Source organism: Cydia pomonella, chromosome 26, assembly GCF_033807575.1.
Source record: "Cydia pomonella isolate Wapato2018A chromosome 26, ilCydPomo1, whole genome shotgun sequence".
Classification (NCBI taxonomy): Eukaryota; Metazoa; Arthropoda; class Insecta; order Lepidoptera; family Tortricidae; genus Cydia; species Cydia pomonella.
The window spans coordinates 4,829,835-4,857,285 of NC_084728.1; the positions used below are offsets into that span (position 1 = coordinate 4,829,835).

Consider the following 27,451-nt stretch of genomic DNA (forward strand, 5'->3'; position numbering starts at 1 on the left):
CTTAGTTGTTTTATTAAGCCTGTCGTGGTAACAGAGTTTTATGCTTATAATCTGACACACAACTAAAAATCTCAGCTTAAAATAAAATGACATCACTATCATATCAGCCTTTTATCGGTCACTGCTGAACGGCCTTTCTTCGAGTACGCCACTTATCCCGGCGCTGAACCAAACCCATCCAAAAGTGACCATAAGTCCTAACCAAAGGTGACAAAAGTCAACATCCTCACACCAAAATATATCTTTTGTTAAAACGACAGGTCAATAAACTACAACAACGCTTATCAGTCATAGGTTACATTTAAAAATTATTCCAGCCATGTGTACCTTATTATTCTGCGATAAAGTTCAACATCGAACAGCCTCCAACGTCACTTACGTCTGTTTTGCGCGATGGGACAGTGATTATGCATGTTTGGGTAATCATGTACATGTTAGGTAATTTGTTAAAAAACTAACGACATGAATTTGCATAACATAATTTTTTGCTGTACATTTTTGAACATTATTAATTTTGGCGTTCCGTAAAAACCCGTATTCATCCGTTTTTCAAGGACAATACATAATAATATAATTATACATTTTACATACATATAAATTACAAATAAATTTTAACGGAAAATAGAACCAGGTAACAACAGGCGGTCTTATCGCTATAAAGCGATTTCTTCCAGAAAACCTTTATAATATAATTGTCAGCAATTGGAATTTAACTTATGAAAGGAATTCGTATAATACCTCCTTACTAATAATTGTACTTAGGTTAACTTGGTTAATGCCTTTATTAAATATTCAACATTTTTCACGACACGAATGCAAGGAAATACTAACTAAATTCTTCTTCCTCGCGTTTGTCCCGGCATTTTGCCACGGCTCATGGGAGCCTGGGGTCCGCTTGACAACTAATCCCAAGATTTGGCGTAGGCACTAATTTTTACGAAAGCGACTGCCATCTGACCTTCCAACCCAGAGGGTAAACTAGGCCTTGTTAGGATTAGTCCGGTTTCCTCACGATGTTTTCCTTCACCGAAAAGCGACTGGTAAATATCAAATGATATTTCGTACTTAAGTTCCGAAAAACTCATTGGTACGAGCCGGGGTTTGAACCCGCGACCTCCGGATTGCAAGTCGCACGCTCTTACCGCTAGGCCACGAGCGCTTTTTTTTTTAAATACTAACTAAATTATTTAACAAAAACAAACCGAATCCATTTAAAATTAATTTATACAAATATTTATCATAAAATAAAAAATACAATCATAAAAAATACTTAAGGACTAAAAAATAAACTATCAATAAACTTAACTATAAATAAAACTAACCCTAAACTAACCTATAAAAACTAGTCAAACAACCCACCCCGCATCGCTTCTAACGCAAAGGTGCCCATCACGCTCGCTGCGTTTCCGCGTTGAACCGCGATGGACAACCTTTGCGCTAGGAAAGACCCGGAGCGGGGTCGAGACCCCTCTCCTGCAAGCGCCGCCTCAGTTCCCCAAGAAGAGATTTCGCCTCCGCGCACCAGCACCCTGACGTCTCCACGGCAAGGGGAACAAACCAGTAGCTTGCTAGCCCCAAGTACTTGTCCCTCTTTAGGGACGCCGCCTGCTCAGCAGCAGCTCCTGCCGACCGCACGGTGCGGCCAAGGTGCGTGGCGGCGAACGTACTGACGCAGATGGCATCCCACAAAAGGCACTTACCACTCTCCCACGGCACTAGAGTCAAACCGTCCGGCCTTTACCATCCGACCGACTCAGGCCCGGCGGCTCCAGGACACACGGGACACCAGTGCCCCTCGAATAATATCGTTTAACGCGTGGTGCCGTGAGAACCTCCCCGCGCAGCGGCGACAGCTCGAGGCATGGTGCCTGTTGCTCTCCACCATAGACCCGCAGACGCATAGATGTGGTTCATAAACATCGCAGCCTAGACGAAGAGCAACGGCCACCCGCAACGAGTCGTTGTCAAGCAGGGTGCCAAAGTTAGGGGCGGGGAGGGCGTGTAGCCAAGCCCCAGATTCCGGCACCGAAGCAGCGTTTAACCTGGCTCAATCTTTAATATTTATCATACACAATTATCATTCAAAAGTCAATTCTACTAGCCAACATAACGAAACAGCTCAAAATTTGCATTTGATTACTTTGCCCCACATGTGGATAAAATGCAACTTTATCATGAGTTTTTAAACAATCAAGAGAGCCTTTACCAGCTGGTCTAATGAAATAGTTATCAGTATAAAACATTAACAAACAAATCCTGATGCAAAGATTATCCATAGCCGTTCAACGTGGCAACGCGGCGAGTGTCATGGGTACTTTTTATTTAGGTTAGGTTAGTAGTAAGTACCTAATGTCATGAACTCTTTAGTAGCTAAATTTCTAGTTTTAGTTTAGTCTTAACAAACAACAAATAATAACTGACAAACAAATTCAATTTTACCAGCCAACATGAAGAAACTACTCAAAATCTGCATACGTTTTTAAGGAATAAAGCGAGCCTTTACGAGCTGGTGTGGCGAAAAAAATTGTAGATAGGCATTTCTGATCTAAACACTGCACAGGTAAATTTTGATCTGCTCAGACCAGTGGCGGATTAACTGAACAGCAGAAAAAGCATATGCTAAGGGCCCCGCGCCTAAGGGGGGCCCCGCGCTCCGACCCTGACCATGCGATTTGGGCACGTGGAACCGGCCAAGTTCAAGTAGAACTCGCACTCCGCGGATCCTGTACTATCACATTATATTTACAATGTATTTGTTTCGTAAGTCAGTAACAATATTGATCAATTATTATTGTTTGTTATTATCCTGTAATTTTTTCTTTATGACGATACCAAATTTAAATAATTTTTAGGCTTACGCAAAGACCAAGAGCAGAGTTTAGCATAAAACCGAAGGTGCAGTGTCTCAAAACTTTTGTGCATGGCTAAGCTGCAGGAAACAGCAGAGCTCGGAAACGAACAAAAGAAGATACTGTGTTAAAAAACAAACATATTAGTGAAAAGCAAGGAAGGATGATTTATTTATTATTTCAAATAACAAATTTCACCTTACCGCTAATGCCTATAATGATGATCAGCTTTGAACCCGTAGTAGGCCAAAGGACGCGCTCCTCTACGGCTGGCCGGGCGCCCGAAATATGGCGAGTTGCTGCAAAGCCGTTGTAAAAAGAAAACAGCGGGGCCCCTATGCAGGGCTTTGCATTCGCGTAGGCCGCGATTTTTTTTATAAGTAGTTTTTATTTTACCGTACTGTCGCAATGCATAATTTATGTATCCATGCCAAATTACAGCTATCTAGCACTAACGATCACGGAGCAAACCCTCGGACAGACGGACATGGCGAAACTATAAGCATACACTGCATAACATGTTACAAACTAATCGAGAACTAGTCAAAAAAAATTAAGACATCGTAAAAATGTTGTGATGCTACTGAATCCTCGGGGTGCGAGTCCGACTCGCACTTAATCTTTTTTTTTTTTCAAACCAGGGGGCCCCGCGAGCTATTGTGCTAGGGGCCCCGCGCCTTCTTAATCCGCCCCTGGCTCAGACTGCTAATTTCAAAATCGTCTTCTAGACCTCTTCCACACTGTTTTTACTTAAGATATACCAGAGTCCCTAGTGTAAATTTATTCGATTTCGTAACGTGACGTACGCGTTTGCGTTAAGTCTAATTTTGAATGGGATTTAGAAACAGCGCGCCAAGCGGAACGTTTTGGAAAATCAAATTCCCATACAAAATGAGACTTAACGCAAAAGCGTACTTCACGTTACGCCATCGAATAAATTTACACTAGGGGTACAGGTGATCGTCCATAAAATAGTACATTTCGATGCTAGTGCGGAAAGTATGTCATTACTTCACGAGCACCGAGATATCAAATAGACTCGGGACGAGTGAAGAATGACATTTCCGCACCTGTATCGAACGACGTTTTTTAATACAATTGCGAAAAAATTAGAAAACCAACAAGTACTTTTTTATGCATGTTCTATAAGACAGAAACAATTGTAAATATTATACTATTATTACCTAAGTATCGTCATTTACGATTATTTGTGTATCGTATATTTAAATTGTATGAAAACAATATCAAATGTTGCCTTTGGAAACTTAAAACATTCTTGCAGTAAGACAAAACGCCTCTGCTTTGACAGGCGTTTCGGCTATTCCGTTTCATTCAGATTATTAAGAACGGTTTTTCAATATTCAATATTAAAAAATAAACGTGTTATAATGATGAAGAGGTAATTAAGTAATTAAATATGAAATATGCTTATATTTATTATTTTTACAATAACAGTAGGTTTTTATGGTGATTGTGGGTAGGTTCTTATTATTCTTTATATGCATGTGGGTAAGGAGATAAATAAAGGAGTCAGTCTTGATCCGAGCACGTAGTTTTATTAACGCATTCCAATACGTTTACATGGCGCAGCCGATTTAAAAGAACCTTTAGGTATCTAAATATTCTTTGTGATATTCTAGTGATAGTGAATAATAGAAATATAAATAAATAAAAAAGAGAGTCTTTGGAATGGAATCTATCTTGCCGCCGCCGCCGCCTTTTATTTTCGATAATAACCTTGAGAATGTGACCTCTGGTAATTTGTCTATAGAATGGACTAAGTGGAAGAAAGCGTTTAATATTTACTTCGACGCGTGTGAGTTATCTAAAAAGGAAGAAAAGGTGCAAATTAATATTTTGCTGCATGTTATTGGAGAGCGGGCCCGTGAAGTGTACCAACAGTTTGAATCGGAATGCACGACTTTGAAGAGTTTGATTGCGCGGTTTGATAAGTTCTTTTTGCCGAAGAAAATTTAACTATAGAACGGCACAGGTTTTTTACACGTTGTCAGCATGATGGTGAGTCTATCGAGCAGTATGCTTTCGAGCTCAGGAAGCTGGCTGCCACTTGTGAGTTTGGCACACTAATGCAGGATTTGATAAAAGATAGGCTGATTTGCGGCATAAAAGAGGACGCACTTCGGGAACGATTGTTACGTGAGCCGGATCTGACGTTGAGTAAATCTTTGGATATTTGTAATTTGGCCCAGATGTCTAAGATGCAAGCGGGGGCTATAAAGCAAGAGGCTGTGGAACATAAAGCGTATGTTGTAGAAAATAATCCCAAGCATAATACGGAGTATAATTGGATTAGTGAAGGTGGTCAACAGAATCAAATTTGGGGGGTAAGTCACCGAGGAGCGCCGGCGCATCGTGGAACGGCGAGGAGTCGGGGGCGCGGTGGCCGTTATCAGACCCCCGCCCGCTACCCCGTGACCCCGCGCCCGGGTCTTGCTCGGCGAAATCAACTGTTTAATCGACAAGTGCGTGATGTCAATAGTGCTAACAACAGCAGTGCTAATTTATCGTGTTCGCGATGTGGTTTGCCTCATGGCAGTTCAAGGTGTCCTGCCATCGGCAGAAGGTGTTTAAAGTGTAACAGTTATGATCATTTTTCGCGTATGTGCAATGTATACGAGGTGCGAGCTGAGGAAAACAATGATCAGGTAAAAAACTGCTGTACTAGTTCGAGTGATTGGTGGGTCGATTTGTTGTTCGAAAAGGGAAAGATTAAATTTAAGTTGGACACTGGGGCCGATGTAAATATAATACCACTTCGTTTCTTGAATCAAATTGGTATGAATAAAAACGATTTAAGCTCAACAGGTGATACATTGAGCGCTTACTCTGGCGGTGCTCTCATCGTAGTAGGAAAATGTAGCTTAAAAACAAAATACAAGGAACGTACGTATATTTTAGACTTTACTGTTGTAGACACTACTTCACAGCCGATATTGGGTAGGGATTCGTGTGCGGAGCTAGGTATAATAAAGTTGGTTTTAGATATTGAAAGTAATACCGGTAGTGACATACAAAAGCATGTGTATAGGGAATATTCGGATGTGTTTGAAGGAGTTGGGTGTATGCCGGGAGTGTATAAGATTGAATTAAACAAAAATGTTAGGCCAGTGGTACACGCACCGCGAAAATTGCCGGTAGCTTTGAAAGATAGTGTTAAAAATAAGTTGGATGAGATGGTTGGTGATGGGATTATTGCGAAAGTTGAGGGGCCTACGGATTGGGTCAATAGCATGACCGTTGTGAGGAAGGCTAACGGTGACATAAGGCTATGTTTGGATCCAAGGGACTTGAATCAGGCGATTAGGCGTGAGCATTTTAAATTGCCAACGTTGGATGAAATGTCTGTCAATTTAGGAGGTTCCAAATATTTTAGCACCCTTGATGCCAAGCAAGGATTCTGGCAGCTTCGACTTCACGAGGATAGTACCGATTTAGTTACCTTTAATACGAGTTTTGGAAGGTATAAATTTTTGCGTTTGCCGTTTGGAATAACTTCGGCGTCAGAAGTATTCCACAAAAAATGTACGAACAGTTTGATGATATGGAAGGTGTTTGTTTATTTATTGATGACCTACTCATTTACGGTCGCACGAAAGAGGAGCACGATGCTAGGTTGAAACGAGTACTAGATCGCTGTCGTGAGATTAATTTAAAATTAAATAAAAGCAAGTGTAAGTTTGGCCTATCGGAAATAAAATATTTGGGACATAAGATTACCCCGAATGGCATTTATCCCGACAACTCCTACACGTCGGCAATAAAAAATATGCCTTGCCCAAAAAACACAAAGGACCTTGAACGATTTTTAGGAATGGTCAATTATGTAGGTAATTTTATACCCAATCTGTCCGACAAGAATCATGCACTTAGGCAACTGCTTAAAAAAGATATCGAATGGCATTGGTCGGAGTCGCATGATAAAGCTTTTAATATGTTAAAACAGTGTTTGACGAGTGTACCGGTTTTACAGTATTACAGTTTAAAAAAGCCCGTAGTGATTTCTGTTGACGCTTGTAAGAATGGGCTAGGTGCTTGTTTACTACAAGATAATTTGCCCGTATGTTATGCCTCGAGATCTTTAACGAAGGCTGAACAAGCGTATGCGCAGATAGAAAAAGAACTCCTCGCATGCGTATACGCCTGTGAAAAATTTTATACTTATATTTATGGTCGAAGTGATGTCACGGTTGAAACCGACCATAAACCATTGGTAAGTATTATTTGTAAACCGATCGCCTCTGCTCCAGCCAGGTTGCAAAGGATGCTCCTGCGTTTGCAACCCTACAACTTTAAACTTGTATACAAACCAGGCAAGTATATGTATATGGCGGACACTCTCTCTCGTGCGGTGGATCCGGCGAGTACTCCAGATGTAGTGCCGCGCGACCAGCTGGACGCGCGCGCACAGGTGTGCGCCGTGCTGCTTAGCAACCCGCTCGTCGACTCGCACTTTGTACGTATACAAAAGTTGACCCAGGACGACGGTGAGCTTCAGGCGCTAATAAAATATATTACAGAAGGCTGGCCGGAGCATAAGCAGGATGTCGATGACCAGGTGACACCCTACTGGGGTTATCGTGATGAATTGACGGTCGCGCATGGTATGGCATGGAAGGGTGATCGGATTATTATTCCAGTAGCTATGCGGAAGGAAATGTTAAGGCGGGTGCATATTGGGCATTTAGGGTTAGAGAAATGCAAATTAAAAGTGCGTGAATCCATATTTTGGCCAAATATAAGTAGTCAGTTAGAGGATTTTATTAAAAACTGTCAAGCATGTCTTACTTTTAAAAACCAGAATGGAAGGGAATCATTGATACCACATGAGATACCGGACAGGGCATGGTCAAAGGTTGGGGTAGACGTGTTCCACTTTAAGGAGAAAAAATATTTATTGATAGTAGATTATTTTAGTAAGTTCTTGGAAGTTCTAGAGTTAAATTGTTTACAGTCTGGTCATATTATTGAGCAGTTAAAAATTGTTTTTAGTCATCAGGGTATACCTGACATTGTGATGTCAGATAATGGCCCCGAATTTTCCTCGAGTCAATTCAAACTATTCTCTCAGCAGTGGTGTTTTGAACATATTACTTCTTCTCCATGTTATGCCCAATCCAATGGGCAAGTGGAACGGAGCGTCCAAACGGTGAAAATATACTTAAAAAAACTAGTGTGGAAAAAACCGACTTCAGGCAAGCACTGTTAGAATATTTAACCACTCCCATCACTAATCAGCTAGCATCTCCATCAGAGTTATTGAATAATAGAAAGTTTCGTGGAATCGTACCGTATGCACCCCAACTTCTTCATCCTAAAATCCAAATTAATGTCACGGCACAGTTAGAAAAGAGACAAAATAAACAAAAACAGCAGTACGACAAGTCGGCCCGTGATTTAAAGCAATTGATGCCCGGTCAAAAAGTTAAGGTTAGAGTAGATAAGAAATGGGTTAGTGGCACAATTTTGCATGTTAGAGGTATCCGATCATATTTAATTCAATTGATGCAGGGTGGTACGTTGGTGAGAAACAGGCGTCATCTTATATTAGATTCGGAATATCGCCCGGAGTTACCTGTGTGTCCCGATCTTATGACGATATCACAATGTCGAGTGATAATGATAACGCTAGGGCGCATGCGCCCGCCCCGCTACCTCAGTCGCACGCGCAGCGTGCACTTATCGACACGACCCCAGTGTCCGAAAATGCTCCAAATAATAATTATTATGTCACTCGTTCTGGCAGGGTGGTGATTCCTCCTGATTGGTATTAATTAGCAGCCGGGTCGAATAGTATGTGCAGTTTCGAAGATGGATTTTTATATATAACTAAACAATTTGATAGGTACCTATAAACATGAATCAATAAGGTTCAACTTGCATTGACATTTCATCATTGTTTTTATACTCGTACAGCACACAATATTAAAACCATTTAATACAGATAACGGATTAATTTTTGTAAAGCAAACCTGTATTAAGTAGTTAAGTACATAATATAGGTATTATTAAATAATGTGTAGCCGTTATAATGAAATGTTGGCATTGTTTACCTACCTACCTGTAACTGTCGCAGGTCACAAAACACATTCATGATTATGAATGTGTTTTAATAAAATAAAATAAATTATGAAATGTTTGTTGTAAATTTTCGTTTATTTCCTGGTGAAAAGAAATTAGTTTCAATTACATAATGTGTTGCATGATGTTTCATTAGTCATTGTTATCAAATTAAGGATGAAAATAAGCATCTATTTCCGATGCCTGCATTTAAATATTAATGAATGAATGTTATTGATAAGTATATAATCTTTATATAATAAGTATGAAAAAATTATTACAATGATATGTCGTTTTGTATTCTGCCTACCTATATTGCTCAATAGTTTTGAATGATTATTTACTATGTAATATCTTTATGAAATTATTAACAATCTATTACACTGGAAAAGAAAAAATATATATATTATATGTATATATATTTTAACTTGTTCTAGCGATGACATTAAATTTCTTTCAACCTATTACCTAAAAGAACCTACCATAAAAAATGATAATGTAATTATTATAATTTTTTATTGATAGGTTTTAAATATAATTAGTGATTAAAATATTACTATTCTTTGAATGCCTGATTTCTTTTATCTTTAATACCATCACTGTAATTTTGCGAAGTATATATTGTAAACATTAGCGAAACATATATATATATTTTTTTATTTGTGAAAAAGAAAAATGTGTAAGCACTTACCTACTTATATTTGTTCTTGTGAATAAAATGCTTAAATGATAATTTGAACCAAATACAAAAATTGTAAAATGAAAAGTATAAAAGGGGGTTGTGGGTAGGTTCTTATTATTCTTTATATGCATGTGGGTAAGGAGATAAATAAAGGAGTCAGTCTTGATCCGAGCACGTAGTTTTATTAACGCATTCCAATACGTTTACAGTGATTACGACTTTTAAAGGAAACTAACATTAACATTCATCAATAAGTAGTCATGAATTGGAACAAGTGGAAAAGTAAAAAGCACTAGTTCGCGAAATCCAACTTTCAGCACGCTCAACAGCTACGTAAAGTAGCACTTTTTGAGCAACTGTATTAAAGAATATTTTCCCACTTCTAAATATTTTCCATTCTCCATGATTTTTTAGTATATTATTGACACACTGAAAAACTAGGTTTATAGGTTTACCGTTTTTTCAAAATTTGCAAAACAAAAAAATATGGCGAAACCTATAAACCTAGAATATATTATGCTGAAGCGATAACATAAAATTCAAAAAGAATTGATAAGATTTAGTTAGTGGAATAAGTTTTCTCCCGAAATGGAATTTCATAGAAAAATTACCGTTATTTCGTTAGAATCGAAAAGCTATTCTTCCCTATTAATATTTTTAAATATCGAATAGAACCCTGCATCCGTTTTATTTTGGCAAGGTCAAAGATCGGCCCTTGACAATTATTGACACAGTGGCATGGAACAATCTCGTGTCGTATCATACAAGTCAATTCCTGATGTTAGTATGACATCTAACTTATGTCATTCAGTTATCGTGCATTTGGCTCGTACTGTTTTATATGTACATGCATTGGCGCGGGCGAGACGCAGGATAACTAAATATCAAGATTCAAATATCATTTTTATATCAGTGTACGTTCGAATTGGTATTACAGACTTAATAAAAGTTTCGTTCCTCGTTTGATTTCAGTGCATTCCGGAAATTACACTGGTTTCACGCAGTCTTTTACGGAATAACCCTGTATTTTTGAGTAAAATATAGGTAAGTGCTATCTGAATTTTAATGTTGGGATCATGTGTTTTTTTAGCTTAACACGTGCAACTTCCAAACGTAAGATTGTGGGTTTAAACCTCGGCAATTATTATCCTGACATCGGCAATAATGATTTCCCAATACTATATAAATAGGCATCGGAGTTTTTATCGCACGGTAAGACTAATAGCGAGCTATGGAGTCGACATTAGCAATAAAATTCAACTCATATTCATATTCATACTCATTCATCTATTTAATAAGTGATTTTAATTTTATAACCAAGAACTAGAACTTTGACGAGTGATATACTATAATTTAATTTTGTTTTTGAATATATACTTTACAAATAAGAATAATTACTATTTTTTGGATTGATTATATTACGAAATTTAATATAAAAAAAAAACAATATGTATATTAAAAGAGGTGAAAATAATATGAATGTAAATTAATCAATACATAAAAATGGTGATTATTTTTATTAGTAATATTTATGTCCGGAAAGACAAAATTAAAGGATCGTTTACAAACATTCTTGTCCTTGTAAAATTAAAATCACTAATTAAATAAGTGAATAAGTATGAGTATGAATATGAGTTGAATTTTATTGCTAATGTCGACTCCATAGCTCGCTATTAGTCTTACCATGCGATAAAAACTCCGATGCCTATGTATAAATATATAAATATTGGGCATTATTACACGAATTGACTAAGCCCCACGGTAAACTCAAGCAGGTGTAAGGATACTGCTTAGTTTACATAGATATTTAGTAATTATAATTCATTTTTCTAGATTAAATAAGCTAAGTATCGTATATATTAAAGTATTTGTAGTGATCGATCACGTGAAGGGTCACGTGATCGATCTCTCCATCTTGAATATTTAACGATCATCCGGGAGGCGATGTTCGAACGATAATACAAGTGGTTACGTTGATTGTATTGGTAGCAGGTCAGTACTTTTGTATTGTTAGAACTCGAGACAATATGATGCGTGTCTAAGCATACCTACTGTCGTGTGGTTAGTAAGGTTATATTCATTGTGCCAAATAAATGTATTTTGATCACACTTCAGTTGTTTTAGTAAAATGGTTAGACCCCCAATACATGCTTGTTTTGTGGGTACTCAGACAACGATAAATACAATATACCTACAAATACTCAAATACATAGAAAACGCCCATGACTCAGGAACAATATCTGTGCTCATCACACAAATAAATGCCCTTACCGGGATTCAAACCCAGGACCATCGGCGTCATAGGCACTATATATGTACTTACTTACGTAATATCTACTATATAATTTTCCTGTAAATTTCTTAATCGTGAGCAATGAAAACATCTGAAAGAACTCGTAAGAAGTTGAGCTCCACCTAAGGTTTATTTTTAATTCGACCTTTCAACGCCGGAGAAACCTGCAATATATTACGATGGGAGTTTATAAGTATAGGTCATACTGAGCAACTTTTACTATGAGACTATTGTTTCCCGAAAACACGAAATAACAATCCTGCTGCTGTCAAAAGCACACATTTGCTGTTCACCATGCGCACTGATTTCTTGTTATTTTGCTGTTGTTGTCTGTACATGTTCATATATGTTTTGTGATCATCACGAATATTTTATCTTTATTTTCTAAAATAATGACATCCACTGTTCGAGAATTTTTTGTAGTTCTGAGGCACTTTTCTCTAGGAGCATGATGTCATCATCAAAAAACTTTTTTTTCACGCGTTATCTAGTCCATTGTTAAATTTAATAACATTGGACTTAGAGCCGATCCTTGCTGCACTCCATCTTTGGCCAGGAATCACTTCAACCTGCTGGGCTACGAATTTCTGTGCTGATGTCACGGTATATGCTTACTATAGCAGTATTATTTAAGTATAAAATAGCTAGGTGAGGAGGCGCGCCAGATCTTTTGTTCCTTCCATTTCCAGGCTTTAGAGGGAAGAGTGGGGACCCTCTCAAGCGGGAAATCGTTTAATGTAATTGATAAATCTGATTACCAATAGAATTTTATTATTACTTCTAGATAAAGCAATGACTCCATACGCAACCGATCAAAGGATCTTATCAAACACAAATGAGGAACTGCCAAAATTAATAGCCCCTCGAGCAGATGAGTGGAAATTCAAGGTTTCATACATAACAGTAGCTGCTATGACCTTCCTGCATTTGTCGGCGGTGTACGGACTATACTTGAGCTTTACATCAGCTTATTGGGCCACTATAGCTTTTGGTAAGTAAGTTTGAAAAGTATGTCGATTCGTTTAAATTAATATCGAATTATTCAAATAATTCCAGCATAATTTTTCCATCCATTTGTCGGCTAAATCAGCCAGGGACTCGTGCGTGTGCGGCTATGCAAGCTTAACATACATTTCAATTTGCGGAATTTCCCAAACTAAATGATTCAAACTCGAAATTATTTTCCAGATCTAATTCTCCTGGAAGCCAGTATGCTCGGCCTGATGGCCGGAACTCACCGCCTCTGGGCTCACCGAAGCTACAAAGCAACCTTCCCTCTACAGACTATACTCATAATCTTCCAATCCTCAGCTGGCCAGTACACCGCCCTCAACTGGGTTAGAAATCACCGGCTACACCATAAACATAGCGACACTGATGCAGACCCTCATAATGCTGCGAGGGGTTTCTTCTTCTCTCATGTGGGCTGGCTGCTGGTCCATAAGCATCCAGAAGTTAAAAGACGGGGAGCCAGAATAGACTTTTCTGATTTGATGAGCAATCCTGTGCTAATGTTTCAGAAAAAGTGAGTGAAAAGAGTTTCAGAGAGTTGGTTCTAGTACTTCTGGTTATGCAATCACACTTAGCTAATCCTTTGCTATTTATAATTTCTTTTTTTTTGCAAGATTATGTCGTTCTGTAATCTTAAATAAAGGACTTACTTGCTGTAAAAAAATGGAAGGTTATTTTCTGTTGACGCCACTTGACGCTATGCTGTCCTTATTTCAGTTAAAATGGGTATAGGCACGTCTTTATGTTCTAATGCTTAAATACTTTGTTCTTAACTGTATGTCTTTTCTAAGCATTATGTCAGTCATGTTACTCCACAATCCTCATTGCGATTAAATTCAAAGAAAAAGTAAATCTATGAATTAATTTTCATTGTTAATAACGAGGTGTGGGAGTACGAGTCTTAGCGCCTACGAAAAATTGCCTGTAGAAAACTTAATAAGTACTTCTTGCTTTTAAATTATGATTTTTGTAGGAGTATAATAACGAACAATCGATAACAAAGGAAGGTTGACGCAGCGTATCAATAATAATAATAGACCAATAGTAACGTGTTTGTAAGCGTTTAATTTTTGTTATACATTTGCTGCGTTTACGGTATCTACAGCAACATATTTTGAACAGCGGCGTGGCCAATTTTATTGTACTATAATGTACAGATGTGTACATTCTTCGGGCTTTACGATTCCTCATCCTTAGTTTTTTACCTACTTTCCCAAACTTGAACTAACTTTTCTCTTTTTTCAGATACGGCTTCTACATCATCGCTCTATTAACCTACGTTCTCCCCACCCTTTGCCCGATGTACTTCTGGAGGGAGACTTTCAACACAGCCTTCCATGTCAACATCCTTCGCACCATGTTATGTCTCAATTTCGTCTCTCTCATCAACAGTGCATCTCACGCGATCGGGAATAGACCTTATGACAAAGAGGTCCGAGCTACGGAAAACATGGCTGTGAACTTAGCTACGCTTGGCGAAGGATTCCATAACTATCATCACGTTTTCCCATGGGATTACAGAGCTGCAGAACTAGTCAGTAAGCTTAACTGGACCACGGCGTTTATAGATTTCTTTGCGTGGATTGGATGGGCGTATGATTTAAAGACAGTGGAGAATGGTGTGGTTGTCAAAAGAGCCAAGAGGTGTGGGGATGGGACTTACGAATAACTGGAACTGCGAAATGAGACGGTTTTTAAGAATCAGTAAAGTTTGGATTAAACAGTTTTATTATTGTTTTATTAAGTTTAAATAAATAAAATAAATATAAATATTATAGGATAAAAAATTAAATTAATTTAATTAATATTAAAGATCAAATATAGGGGTCTCGGCCCCGAATACGATTTCGTACCTTTTGGCGTCGAGACCCTTGGCCCGTGGGGTCCGAATGCATCTATACTGTTCAATGAAATATCCAAAAAAATAGCAGACGCTACCGGTGATCGTAGAGCTGGCAGCTTCCTCGCACAGAGAATAAGTATTGCGATACAACGAGGAAATGCTGCCAGCATCTACGGCACCATGCCGCAGGGGGATAGTTTTTAATTATTTATTTTAAGATTAGTTTTATTTATTTTTAGATTTAGATTTTAAGTTTTATATGTATTATGTTGTGTTTATAAATACTTAGTGTATTTATTAGATAAAAGAACTTTCATTTGTATATTAAATACCGTAAGTTTGGTGAATAAAATAATATTATAGGACATTTTATTACACAAATTGACTAAGTCCCACAATAAGCTCAATAAGGCTTGTGTTGCGGGTACTTAGACAACGATATATATAATATATACATATGTATACATACTTAAATACATAGAAAACAAATATCCATGGTCATCACACGAATAAATGCCCTTACCAGCATTTGAACCCGGGACCATCGGCTTCATCGGCAGGGTCACTACCCACTAGGCCAGACAGGTCGTCAAAAGTCGTTAAGTTTGCAGGTTATCTGTATTTTTGGACCCGGGTATGTCCTCTCTGTGTGGTAGGGCACAGCACAGCGGATGTCATTCCAGATCTAGAGCAGAGCCCAACTGGGGAAGTACCTCCACCTTACAGAAAATCGCAGCCAAATAACACTAGACCCTACTCATAGTGTTGTGTTCCTGCCGGTGAGTACGGTTGCCAGAGCTCAACGAGGTTGGGAGGGGGTTAGGGTCGGCAACGCGCATGTAACTCCTATGGAGTTGCAGGCGTACATAGGCTACGGATACTGCTTACCATCAGGCAGGCCGTATGCTTGTTTGCCACCGACGTAGTATATAAAATAAATAAAAAATATTCTTAGATGACATACGAGGGCTGCTGCTTATGTATCCGGAAACACAAGAAATAACCAATAGCTATAAATGGTTTTATTGCCTATAATTTATTCACCAAGATGAAAGATGCACTTTTGAATATGTAGAAACCACGTTTCATAGCACTTTTTTCATTCTGATCTATGTATACAAAACAAGTATAACAAAAACAGTTTTTTCACGAGTTTTTCTTTTTTTTTTCAACAAAATGTTCATGTAATATCTCACAAATGCTCATCATACTATTGCTAAGAGATGCCTCTATCTGTATTCTGCTTCCAAAGAGTTCCATTTTTATATGTTATATATATTTTTAATGTAGTTCCAGTACGAGTAAGTGGCACATTCCGGACACATAAGTGGCAGCCCTTGTAACAAAGACTACTTTTTTTTAGCATTTGACCGAAAATTTAATTTAGGTACCCAGTAGTGAGAAAATTAAGTCAAAATTGTTGATAAAGAAGATGCGGCATGTCGGGCTATGTTTTGTATATGAAGGTTTCAGTGGTCGTCTTCTTTAAATTGAAAGGGCGTCTATAGGCTACGGTGACTGCTTAACATCAGGCGTATGCTTGTTTGCCACGGACGTGGTATTAAAAAAAAGAAATGCAGTAAAATCCGGCAATGTCAATATTCAATAAAACTGACTGTTATTCTTTCAAAAACAATGTGCCAATATAAATGAGCTCTTGTTGTATTTTATGACTTATCATCGGTAGCAAACAAGCATATGGGCCACCTGATTGTAAGCGATTACCATAGTCTAGGCCAAGACACACAAGGGTTGTAGCGCCATCGGAAACGAAGAAGTGACTATTAGTCTAGAAACCCTTACAACTCCAAAGACGTCACATGCGCGTTGCCAACCCCTTAATAGTTTGTACCGCTTCTGTTAAACAGGTCACTTTAAAAGGTTTAAAGAAAATAAGAAATTGAAATAATAAAAAGTAATTTTATTACTATAAATATGATACATCTAAGTATAATTTAAGAACGTCTACAACCACACGTGCTAATGTACGGGGAGCCGGAGTTGACGTTGGCATTGTTCCCGCTCGGGTTCCCGCGCTCCTGCGTGATCGCCACGCAGTCCCCGCAACCGTAAGACACCGCCGCTGACCCGCTAGTCGGGTACTGGCCTTCGAACGCCACGGCGCTCAGGAACGGCAAAGCTCCGGAGAGGTCTAAGTCCCCGGCGAGGGCTAGCTCCGCGCCTAGAGCGAGGCCGGAGGGAATGATGGGGCCGTTGCTGTTCACTGTTAAGAGGCCGCCGTTGTTGGGCGATGTGATGCAACCGCAGTTTTCACCAGATATGCACTGGAATAGGGGAAATCGTATTTGAGTACCTATTACCTAACTCACAAAAGGATTTTGTCTGCATGTTTGGCACTATTGCCTTAGAGACTAGTTTTTAATGAGGTTAAATTTAACAACAAAATATTTTTGTATACAATACATTATATACTTTGTAATTTATATATAAATGTGAGTTTATGTGATCAAATAATAACTCACAAAATGCAAACTTATGCCAATGGCCTAGGAGACCAAACAAGGATGTGCGTTATTCTAAGACGAACGTAGTAAATTCAAAATGTTCAAGTGATTGATTGAAACTATATTGAAACGCAAATATATCAACGCCTACAGTTTTAAACAAGCAATATCGTTACCCAAAGTTTTTATTTGGTCGTCTAGATATTATTATAGGTAAATGTTCAATGTCAGTTGTTTTTACCGGATTTGACGCATTATTTTGTTCATTAGGTTTTTTTTTTATACTACGTCGGTGGCAAACAAGCATACGGCCCGCCTGATGGTAAGCAGTCTCCGTAGCCTATGTACGCCTGAAACTCCAGAGGAGTTACATTCGCGTTGCCGACTCTAAACCCTCTCCTCGTTGAGCTCTGGCAACCAGCATTTGTTATTGTTGTTGTTTTGGTACATTTTTTTACGACTGATTACTTCATTTAATCATAAAAATACTACTAGAGTGAGTTTCTCTTAATTACTTCTCTAAAATCATGCTATCGCACTGGCAACAATTAGCTAATATGATTTTTCACGTCAGCAGCTGGAACAAGGGTAATTTGCTGTTTAAAAACAGTGAGCAAAATCGCATTTTGCTCACTGAGTGAGACAAAATAACATTCAAGTGACCTTCATATTCGAATGTCATTTTAACGTGCGGGGCCTAATACAAGTTCGAAGTATTTGGATTCTATTGTCTTTGTCCCTTTCACGTCATTAGCAAAAAGAAAGAGACAAAAAAAGTGCATACGTAATTCAACGATATATTGACGGTTTATAATAGACCCCCGAAATAAGTCAGACCGCATCGTTCCAAAACACCCTACGAGTCTTCATTCGTAATAATTAATTAATAAAATAAAAGTTTAAAATTTAATAAAAATACCATATTTTACGTATTTTATTATACAATCAAAACAATGTACTTATACAAATTTACGCAATTGTTACGCAGTAAATAATTCTACTTAACGACTTTTAACGATCTCTACTATAGTTGACAAATAGTAGTATCCGCAATTCGGACCGTATCTTACAAAGTTTTTTTTAACAAAAAAAGTTGACGATAACTGTCAATTGATGTTCGTTAATTCATTATTTTCGTATCATTTTATTGAAATTTCTTTCGTTTTGTTTTATTGCGGTAATTAAAATTAATTGTTAGAATACCTTCAGAAAACATGTGTCGTCAAGCTCACCATACTTATTAACCTATCGAATGAGCTAATGCTTTTACGGATACTGGAAAGCGATATGTAAATGTACTACATACCTATACGAGGCCTGGATGTTAGTGAGATGACGATATGAGTTGTGCTGGTGTCCGACTTTATTATCACATGATTATCCACCTGGTTTCTTGAGCTTAATAGTCGCCTCCAAACCTCCCCTTATAGCGACCCCATTCCTCACACAAAGTTTACCTTAAGTTCATATTAGCCTCACTGGATCACTGTTCACTCTGAGTACTGATAACGTTGGTCACAATATACCAGAGACACATCATTATTCTAATAACACCATAAGAACGTTCTTGACTTGATCTAAAAGCAAGTATCACTGCCGCGTCGATTTGTTCGCACACAACCTCCTTTTTCCTACTGTCGTTCTCATCTACCCTCTCAACTTCCCTCAAAAAATCCCAATAACCTAGAAGCGGTTACTTAAATTAAACGTGACTACTAGCGCCATCTACTCCATGACGTTGGCAAATATTAGCTGGTTCGCAATACGTTCGCGACACTCCCGCCCAGAAAGAAAATGCTACTCTTAATTGAAATTAGATGTCTATAGGCAAACATATAAATAAATCAACAATCAGATAATAAGAACACTTGTGAATAACGATGTGTTTGAGCCGTCCATTCTCGAACCGCATGGTTCACCCTTTGCGTCGTGAATCGGCACGGCCTGAGACTTTGTGCAATTTCTGATGACGTTACAGAAATGTGCTGAGACACTGCGTTTCTGAGATCGATCCAATCGTGCATCTGGTCTGAGTTGAGTTGTGAGTGATCTGTCTTGAGATGATAAAGAACAGGATTCTGAGTCTGGTCTGAGCATTCATCAGTGTTTGTGCTGAGCCAACTAATAACAGGATCCTAAGACTGATCTGAATACTGATCAATTTCCGTGCTAAACTGATTGAAAGCAGGATCCTGAAACTGGTGTGAGCTTCCATCGATGTCTGAGCTGAGCTGAGCTGAGTGGGATCACGGCTGCGACCTGTCATATTTGGTCCATTACTGGTCTCTCCGTCAACCCATGACCAATGTTATTTCCTACACTCCCGCGCGTACGGTTCTAGATTGCTCCGAGCAGTCCCTAGTTGCAATTTAGGTCACGAGAAGAGACCGCGTCATGCGGCCCATGTGTCAGAGAGTGCCAATGCGATCTGATATCAAATATCGGTATTGTTAAACAGTGAGAACTCCGTTCGCGATAGGTCTATCCCATCTATAACTACCATCTGTGATTCGCTCTGTCACTTTGTCACTTTGCTCTTTTGACATCGTTATTAACATAATAACCTATTTCACCACTTCAAGTGTCACAACTATTACTACAGCAGACGTAAACAACTGTAACTGTTTTGAACACTACGACGACCGCGTGATCGAAAAGAACATACGTTTTTATATGCAATGATAGTTACCACACAGACAAATGCGGCCGTCTTATCCGAACGGGTGTATGTAACCTAAATTCCCACTACTTCTCTTTACTGTATATTACTCGCAGTAATCTACTATGTTAAGTATTCGCTTTAAATCTATTCGCTCATCCATTAAAGCCACTGTTGACATGTCCATCTCTCGGTGCACCCACTTCATGTCCGGCAGCCCTCCCCAGCCAAGGGAGAATCACGCTATTTCTATATAATCACAAATCAGAATGTAAAATAGAATCTATCTACAACTCGACCACACTCCTTTTTTTTATGCTAATTGGACATTCAATAGACTTGTCAAATCAGGCTCCCACTTCGAACCGTCAAATCCAAAACAAGTGATGTGATATTCAAGGCACCTTTTCTTACCGTTCATTTCGATTTATCAAGCAGATATTGAGTCAAAATGAACTGTGTTTGTTTGTTTGCAAAGTGGTTTTTATTCTTCTTATCATTCTCTGGTGCTTTTATATCGCGTCCGTGATTTTATTCACGTCGATTTACGCATAAACATTTTTGCCACACTTTATTCTGTCTAAATTGAGCTACACTGATACCGCCTTTGGGGGGTGGATGCTGGCGAGTACCTCGGTATTAATTCAACGCATTCAAAATGCTTTTCTTTTCTGTTTCTTGCCGTTCTCACATCACACCATTTTTTAAACCGTTATAACCTATTAAATATGTCTGCCAGACCTACCTTGCACTTTGCATCATTGCTTTTTGGAGTCATTCGCGGTTAACAGCCGTCTTATCTATTTGAAAAACTTAAGATTTCGAAGGGTCATATACGTGGTGTACTCAGGCTTAACGGCACGCAACACAGTAAGTCCGCTTTTCGTGGCAGCTTTCGATATGTTTACTCTTTGATTACATCCCCGTGCACATGCATCAGTCCTGCTAAGGATGGTAGAAACAGCAATAAATATACTGTACATCCGAGGTACCGATCCATCTTCCTCATTCCGATCAGATCTTAAATTAAGCAAAATATCGCCAGCCTTCCGCACCACAGTGTTTTAACTGCGGTGTCCATCAAATTGACCCACTCTGTTTCTATTATTCACGAATAATCACTTCACAACTTTAACAACCATGCGAGACATATAGATGGGTACTCAGTAGCAAATTCTCAACGTGTGCCAATTAATAAAGAATACAGTGGGTGCGGCGTCTGTATACTCTTTAAGGCTTTGCGCTTTATTGACTTCGCATTCGCAAAGGCTCTGATTCCTTCAACTGGAGTAAAATGTTCAGAGTTATGAGAAATGGGGATACCGCAACACGTAATCCTTTTATAGTTGAACGAGGAGTGCAACTGTTCACTGAGATCTGTGAATAGACAATGAGTATTGGAAGGTTGTGAGGGTGATGTCCAAGTTGGTGGCCAACTAATCAATAAACTCAGTTTTGCAGATGACATGACTATATTAGGTTAAGTGTCTGTGAAAAATGAATTTCGGTTCTGCTACAAAAGATTGAGTATGCCAGTAATGAGTCCATTTTCAGGATCCAGATCCATACATTATGATCAATAGAAATGAGAAAAAGATGATGCATGTCGATCTTCCTGGTAAAATTAAGAGAATCAATGAATTGCACGATCTTGAGGCAAGTTGTTGGTTTACTTGGTATCTTAAATAAGTGACGATGGCATCTGCGACTAAAAGGTGATCAGAAGAGCTCATATGGCCAAAGCTGCGGTGAAACGACTCGCCAGGATATGCATATGGAATAACATAAAACATGGATCAGACTAATGCGCCCGCCTTGGTTTCTCGATCATATTCTTTACATGTCCGAAACCTAGACCATTGAAACTGAAACCCATCATAGGACAGATGCATTTGAAATATGGTGCTGGCGAAGAATGCTTGAACGTTACTACGGTACAACTGCTTCATCTCTTGACAAACTCGACATCACCGAGGTTATCCACTGTTTGGACCCATAGCGTTCTTAGTTTCTTCGGCTATCGAGGCCGAACCAAGAAAGGAAGAGCCAAGGAAGCGTAAGGATGGACGTATGGTCACACGGCGTTGGGTGAACAGAATAACATTAAAGATAAATCCACATTACAGGCTAGCATACACCGCCCAAGAAAGAGTGGCTTCGAGTGCACTGGTGAAGAACCACACAGGACAGGTGTCCCCAGTGACTTATGACGATACGGCAACGAATAAGACTTTGATAAATCTGTCTTGTGACTATTGCTACTGTAGGAGTCGTACATAAAACAATTACGGCTCCTCTTCCCGCAAAATACCGTAAAACTAAGTTATTCAGAACCATATTTTATATTAAAGATTGATACTTTCTGAGCAGCAAAAAATATATAACAATCTACAAGATATGACCAACGATATATTTTCCTGGAAATCTATTTTAATGTACACAACTATATTTCTTTCAGTTAGATCGGTATTACTTCTGCAAAAATATGAAACTTTACAATCATTCTCACAAGACACTATAAAATGATTTGGTTTACTTGCTTTTTGCAATTTCATAAAACTATGCCTCAATTCCTAAAAACAATAAGCCTAAATTCCGCCTAGATGCCTACCATCACCCCCCTCTGCGGAGGCAGTGCGAGGCAAGTCGTATTGCTAGACGGACCTGTGCTGCATTGCACGCGCGAGCAAGCGATATTCTATTTCGAACGCATAGCTCTGCGCGCTAGATATTTTGCAGCGGGTGGTGCGGTGAGGGGTATAAAGCTCCGCCCACACGCGCGAGGTCATTGGCGTCAAGTGCAGCCTTAACACTACGATATTTCACGGCAATATTAAAATGAATCAAGAAAGATATCGAACTTCCTTATATGACATCTGATTCTAATTGTGATTATGATTCTTGGGATCATAGTGTAGCTCCAGTCTGCATTTAAATTCGATTAAATCTGATAAATAAGCTAACAAGCTGAGGTGTCCCGATCAATAATTATTTGGCTTATGATTAATCTCTTCCTTTTAAAGGTTTAATGGTCTGAGCTTTTGCATACTAAAATAATTAATAATAAAGTTATTTTTATTGTTTCTAAAGATGATATTATACAACATAGATATTATATCTGAATTCCTTCTGTCATTACATTTATTAAAATAACACAATACTTGAGAAATTCTGATCTTATTCAGAAATGTATCCACCATGGTCTTCTACCGCCTTTGTAATTATTACTATGAGTATGAAGGTTGAAGGTACTTAATATGTACATCTACGACGAGTAGACTCGATTGAGTTGACATCTACTGCTCGATTCCACTTTCATTTAACAAAATTAAAATAGTTATGCATGGCTAGTGACTATTCTTTAAATTATCTACCACTCCCTTACCTGTTTTTGTTCGAATAAAATAGATAATAAAGAAACCACTAGCCCATTCAATTAGTATGCCTTTCATTTGAAGTCTTCTCAATAATAATATATTTTAATATTTTTAACCCTAGGTTTGGGTCATCGCATGTACATGACATAGATACAGACACAATTCAGAAGTTAAGTTAATATTTATCTAATTAGTTTATATCAAATCGCTAATCTGTGACTGTCCACACTATGAATCAATGGTTGAATAATAATAGGAAGTCCTTATACCTATAGGGTATGGCTTAGGTGCAAACATATTATAATAGCCTGGTGGCTTATACTAAACAGTTTTGCCTTTGCAATTTACTGTTATACAAGTTGATATTTACTGATTCTCTGATGACAATCTCTAGATTGGAATGTTAATTGGGATTGAATCAAGATACTGTGCTGAGTTACATGAACAGAAAAAGTAAGTGAATATTATTTAAACATAATATATTCGGCAGTTCTTTATTCGTTTACAATCCTTTTAACCGTTTATTTTTCAGGACAGCAATATCATGCATGCCAACTGTTAAATCTAGCGAGAGCCCCATTATTGGCAGTTTGCTAGTGCCATTGGAGTGGCTGCGCGATTCTGATTATGTCTCAATGATGGTCCTGGTCCTTTGAGTTTGGGTAGCCATGTACATATTATGACATCAAATTGTAATCTGATTTCAAGTGCCTCCTGCATTTTCACTAAGGCACGTTACAGGTTATATATACATCTAAATGATACCTATAACTTCTAAGAAACCAACCCGTACCAATACCTTACAACTGTAACAACAAACAACAATGAGGCAAGACATTCCTTAACATCTCTTATGTTATGAGTGGTTCTAGTCCTTCAAACGAAGTGAAAGGGTTAATTTCGAATTTTGAATTACACGCAATGCGAATGCTTCTGATTTTAGCTTAGTGAAGATATGGATGCGCAAAATATACGATTATAATAGCCTAGTTTGGTTGTTTAGAAGATATTGCTCTTCAGCGATAAGACCGCTTGTTGTGCACAATAGTTTGAGTTATGTGCTTAATCTGTATGTTATTTTCGTTTTTATATTGGTGAGCAACAAAGAATATTTGTACTGTATTATTTTATTAATCTTGATAAAATAAATTTTGTTTCATTCTAAGAGAATATTTATGGATCATATAAGTATAACGAACGAATGTTAAATCTGGTTCCTACCTAATACGTTAAACATGATACATTCGTTTTCTAAAAAGACACGCAGTATAAATTGTTTCCATACACCACGCACACTTGCTCGCACGACGAGTCAAATCAGGGCTGAGCTGATAATTAGTGATAAAGTGGATATTCTGCAAGCAATGCGTGTTATACAAAAGCATCATGATTCATAAGAGATTATGGTCCTTTTCACAAAATATTATAAACACCAATATAACTAGATCCCGAAGTTACAGAAAATATACCAAATCGGAGGTCAGACCTAAACTGGTTTGTAAGCAACAACAGTCGGCAAGGCATTATATCAACTATCCGCATGATAAATAAACTTTAAATTTGATACTATTAAGTATAACAACTATTCCGCCAAACAGAACAATGAATGTGAGAGTTTGATTCTTATTATTTTAATATTAAAATGTTAATTATTTTGTTAATGAATTGTTGATCAACAGCATGACTTGAATCTGTGATAAAGTCGCTGTTTGAAAGGATGCATCCTGGGTCACAACACAAATTGACCAGCAAATTTCAATTCAAAATGTCGCAAATGTTTATTAGTGCATGATTTTATTTAATTTATATCAAAGATTGGTCAGGCAACTAAATCTAAACACGTAGGTAAAGTACCTTGTCCCCTACATAATCAAATATAAATATCAAAATTAACATAACGTATAGGTACCTAAATACAGATTATAGTTAAACCTCTTGTTCAACTTAAACTTAGGTTTGAGCAGTTTGACCTGTTAGGTATGAGCAGGTATGGTAATGGCACCATTCATATGACATTTAAGAGAACAATTGGATAATTGCTGACACTTCACTGATAATTGAAAAAATTTCTACCGCTTTGGGCGTTAAAATTTGAGTTGAATGTCCTTTCACCTTTTATTATTTTCGACATGTTTAATGAAATATGTAGTTAGGTACTTGGTTTCAATATAATGAAATGTGAGACTTAAGAGTTCTAAGGCTCTTGTTGAAGGTAAAATGTTACAAAGTCAGTGTTTAAAAACTGATGATAAATACTTGTTTTATAAGATTTATAGTAAACACGAATTATGAATGTTTACTGAGACCTACCTGATTCATAATGATTACTGATTACCTTTTATTATTCAGTAGAGATAACTATATTTTCTGATGTGACAATCTTTGCCACTCTCTCATTCTTTTAACATAGAAATGTTGAATCTGTTTAGTAACGTCACATATAATCATGAGCGTAAAAGTAAAATCTTGAGCGTTGCGAGTGTTTCAAGGCACGTGAGTTGAAAACAAACTTTGCTGCTCTGGTAAAACACAAACTTTTTTATCACATCAATTAGTGACAAATACTGGTTCTAAAACATAAAAATTTAAATATTTATATCATTCAAAACCATAACTTGAAATTCCATTCCACTGCTTATAGCTGCTATAGGGCTAATAAACACACTGTTTTCAAAGATTGAAGAAAGCTTTTTTTTTAATTCAGACTACCCTTTGTCGCAAAATATTAATAATCGTGAAAGTATGTATTTATATATCTGCTTTTTATAAACTATATTATGATACCTACTGACACTTGCAATCTCTTGTATATCAAAGAGCAAGAATGTTCAGTTAAAATTACTCACTCAATTGCCTATGTGCTCAGGTGAACCACTAACATTCTCCTGCTGAATACCTTTTTGGTATAAATAATATAAATATGGGCTTCATGGTTGAAATAAAACATTAAATTGAATTAAATAAACCAAATATTGTAGCTCTTTAGTTGTACGCGCGTAAATAAATTAACTTTTCATATGTTAGAGATAAACATATGTTACTTTTGATGATGATAACAGTGCATGTGAATAAAAATTCCCAGCATGCTCCACCATGTCGTCAAGCTCACCATACTTATTAACCTATCGAATGAGCTAATGCTTTTACGGATACTGGAAAGCGATATGTAAATGTACTACATACCTATACGAGGCCTGGATGTTAGTGAGATGACGATATGAGTTGTGCTGGTGTCCGACTTTATTATCACATGATTATCCACCTGGTTTCTTGAGCTTAATAGTCGCCTCCAAACCTCCCCTTATAGCGACCCCATTCCTCACACAAAGTTTACCTTAAGTTCATATTAGCCTCACTGGATCACTGTTCACTCTGAGTACTGATAACGTTGGTCACAATATACCAGAGACACATCATTATTCTAATAACACCATAAGAACGTTCTTGACTTGATCTAAAAGCAAGTATCACTGCCGCGTCGATTTGTTCGCACACAACCTCCTTTTTCCTACTGTCGTTCTCATCTACCCTCTCAACTTCCCTCAAAAAATCCCAATAACCTAGAAGCGGTTACTTAAATTAAACGTGACTACTAGCGCCATCTACTCCATGACGTTGGCAAATATTAGCTGGTTCGCAATACGTTCGCGACAACATGAGTGAAATAGTGATGAAGACGGATTAAATTTTTTCAGGTTGTATTTTTTGATGGCTGACTGACGTGAAAAATTTTGTGTACTACACGAGATCAAAGTTATTTAGGTACATTATAGAATTTTTCGCTTGCACGGGACTCAAAACAAGCACTCGAAGAAACATCAAACTTTGCTCTCTTGTTGTACAAATAACTATTCTCACCTGGACTAGGAAAGCGACGCAGAGGACAGTGACTTTGTAACTCATTTTGAATTAAATTCCTTGTTTAAAGTAAACAGTGAATGACCTACTTTATCAACTGGTTTACCTTTTATAGGTATCTAACACATTTATGTAAGATTTCGATAACAGTAACAAAATTAAAAATAATATGATGCAAATTTTTAACACTTCGCGCGCAATTTTTTTTAGATTCTGAACTTAATTTACATACTCCTAGAATTTATAATTCAAAGCATTTTCTATGTAAAAAAGAAGACGTACCACAGGTTAATTGTGGTGTTTAATAATAGTTGCTATTAAGTTATATTTTAGGTC

General features: G+C 37.7%; 2 protein-coding genes and 1 pseudogene across 2 annotated transcripts; 2 read left to right on the forward strand and 1 right to left on the reverse strand.

Moving 5' to 3' along the window:
- Nucleotides 1-4,322: 4,322 nt before the first annotated feature.
- On the forward strand, nucleotides 4,323-9,260 carry LOC133532141 (uncharacterized; annotated as a pseudogene).
- Nucleotides 9,261-10,602: 1,342 nt separating this feature from the next.
- LOC133531878 (acyl-CoA Delta(11) desaturase-like) lies at nucleotides 10,603-14,582 on the forward strand. Its single transcript, XM_061870276.1, has 4 exons — nucleotides 10,603-10,653; nucleotides 12,687-12,893; nucleotides 13,091-13,427; nucleotides 14,159-14,582. Exons 2-4 carry the CDS (start codon nucleotides 12,695-12,697, stop codon nucleotides 14,580-14,582), a joined length of 960 nt encoding a protein of 319 aa, XP_061726260.1. The 5' UTR covers nucleotides 10,603-10,653; nucleotides 12,687-12,694.
- A 2,074-nt stretch (nucleotides 14,583-16,656) lies between these two features.
- LOC133531879 (chorion class CB protein M5H4-like) lies at nucleotides 16,657-27,226 on the reverse strand. Its single transcript, XM_061870277.1, has 2 exons — nucleotides 27,116-27,226; nucleotides 16,657-17,041 (listed from the first exon to the last, which is right to left on the reverse strand). Exons 1-2 carry the CDS (start codon nucleotides 27,158-27,160, stop codon nucleotides 16,712-16,714), a joined length of 375 nt encoding a protein of 124 aa, XP_061726261.1. The 5' UTR covers nucleotides 27,161-27,226; the 3' UTR covers nucleotides 16,657-16,711.
- Between the last annotated feature and the right edge of the window lie 225 nt (nucleotides 27,227-27,451).

Excerpts from the sequence above, each read along its gene's own strand:
- LOC133531878 (XM_061870276.1), top strand. The coding sequence starts at position 12,695 with ATGACTCCATACGCAACCGATCAAAGGATCTTATCAAACACAAATGAG. Across the intron at positions 12,894-13,090 it reads TTGGGCCACTATAGCTTTTG|ATCTAATTCTCCTGGAAGCC; the intron begins GTAAGTAAGTTT and ends ATTATTTTCCAG. Across the intron at positions 13,428-14,158 it reads GTGCTAATGTTTCAGAAAAA|ATACGGCTTCTACATCATCG; the intron begins GTGAGTGAAAAG and ends CTCTTTTTTCAG.
- LOC133531879 (XM_061870277.1), bottom strand. The coding sequence starts at position 27,160 with ATGAGTTACAAAGTCACTGTCCTCTGCGTCGCTTTCCTAGTCCAG. Across the intron at positions 17,042-27,115 it reads GCGTCGCTTTCCTAGTCCAG|TGCATATCTGGTGAAAACTG; the intron begins GTGAGAATAGTT and ends CCCCTATTCCAG.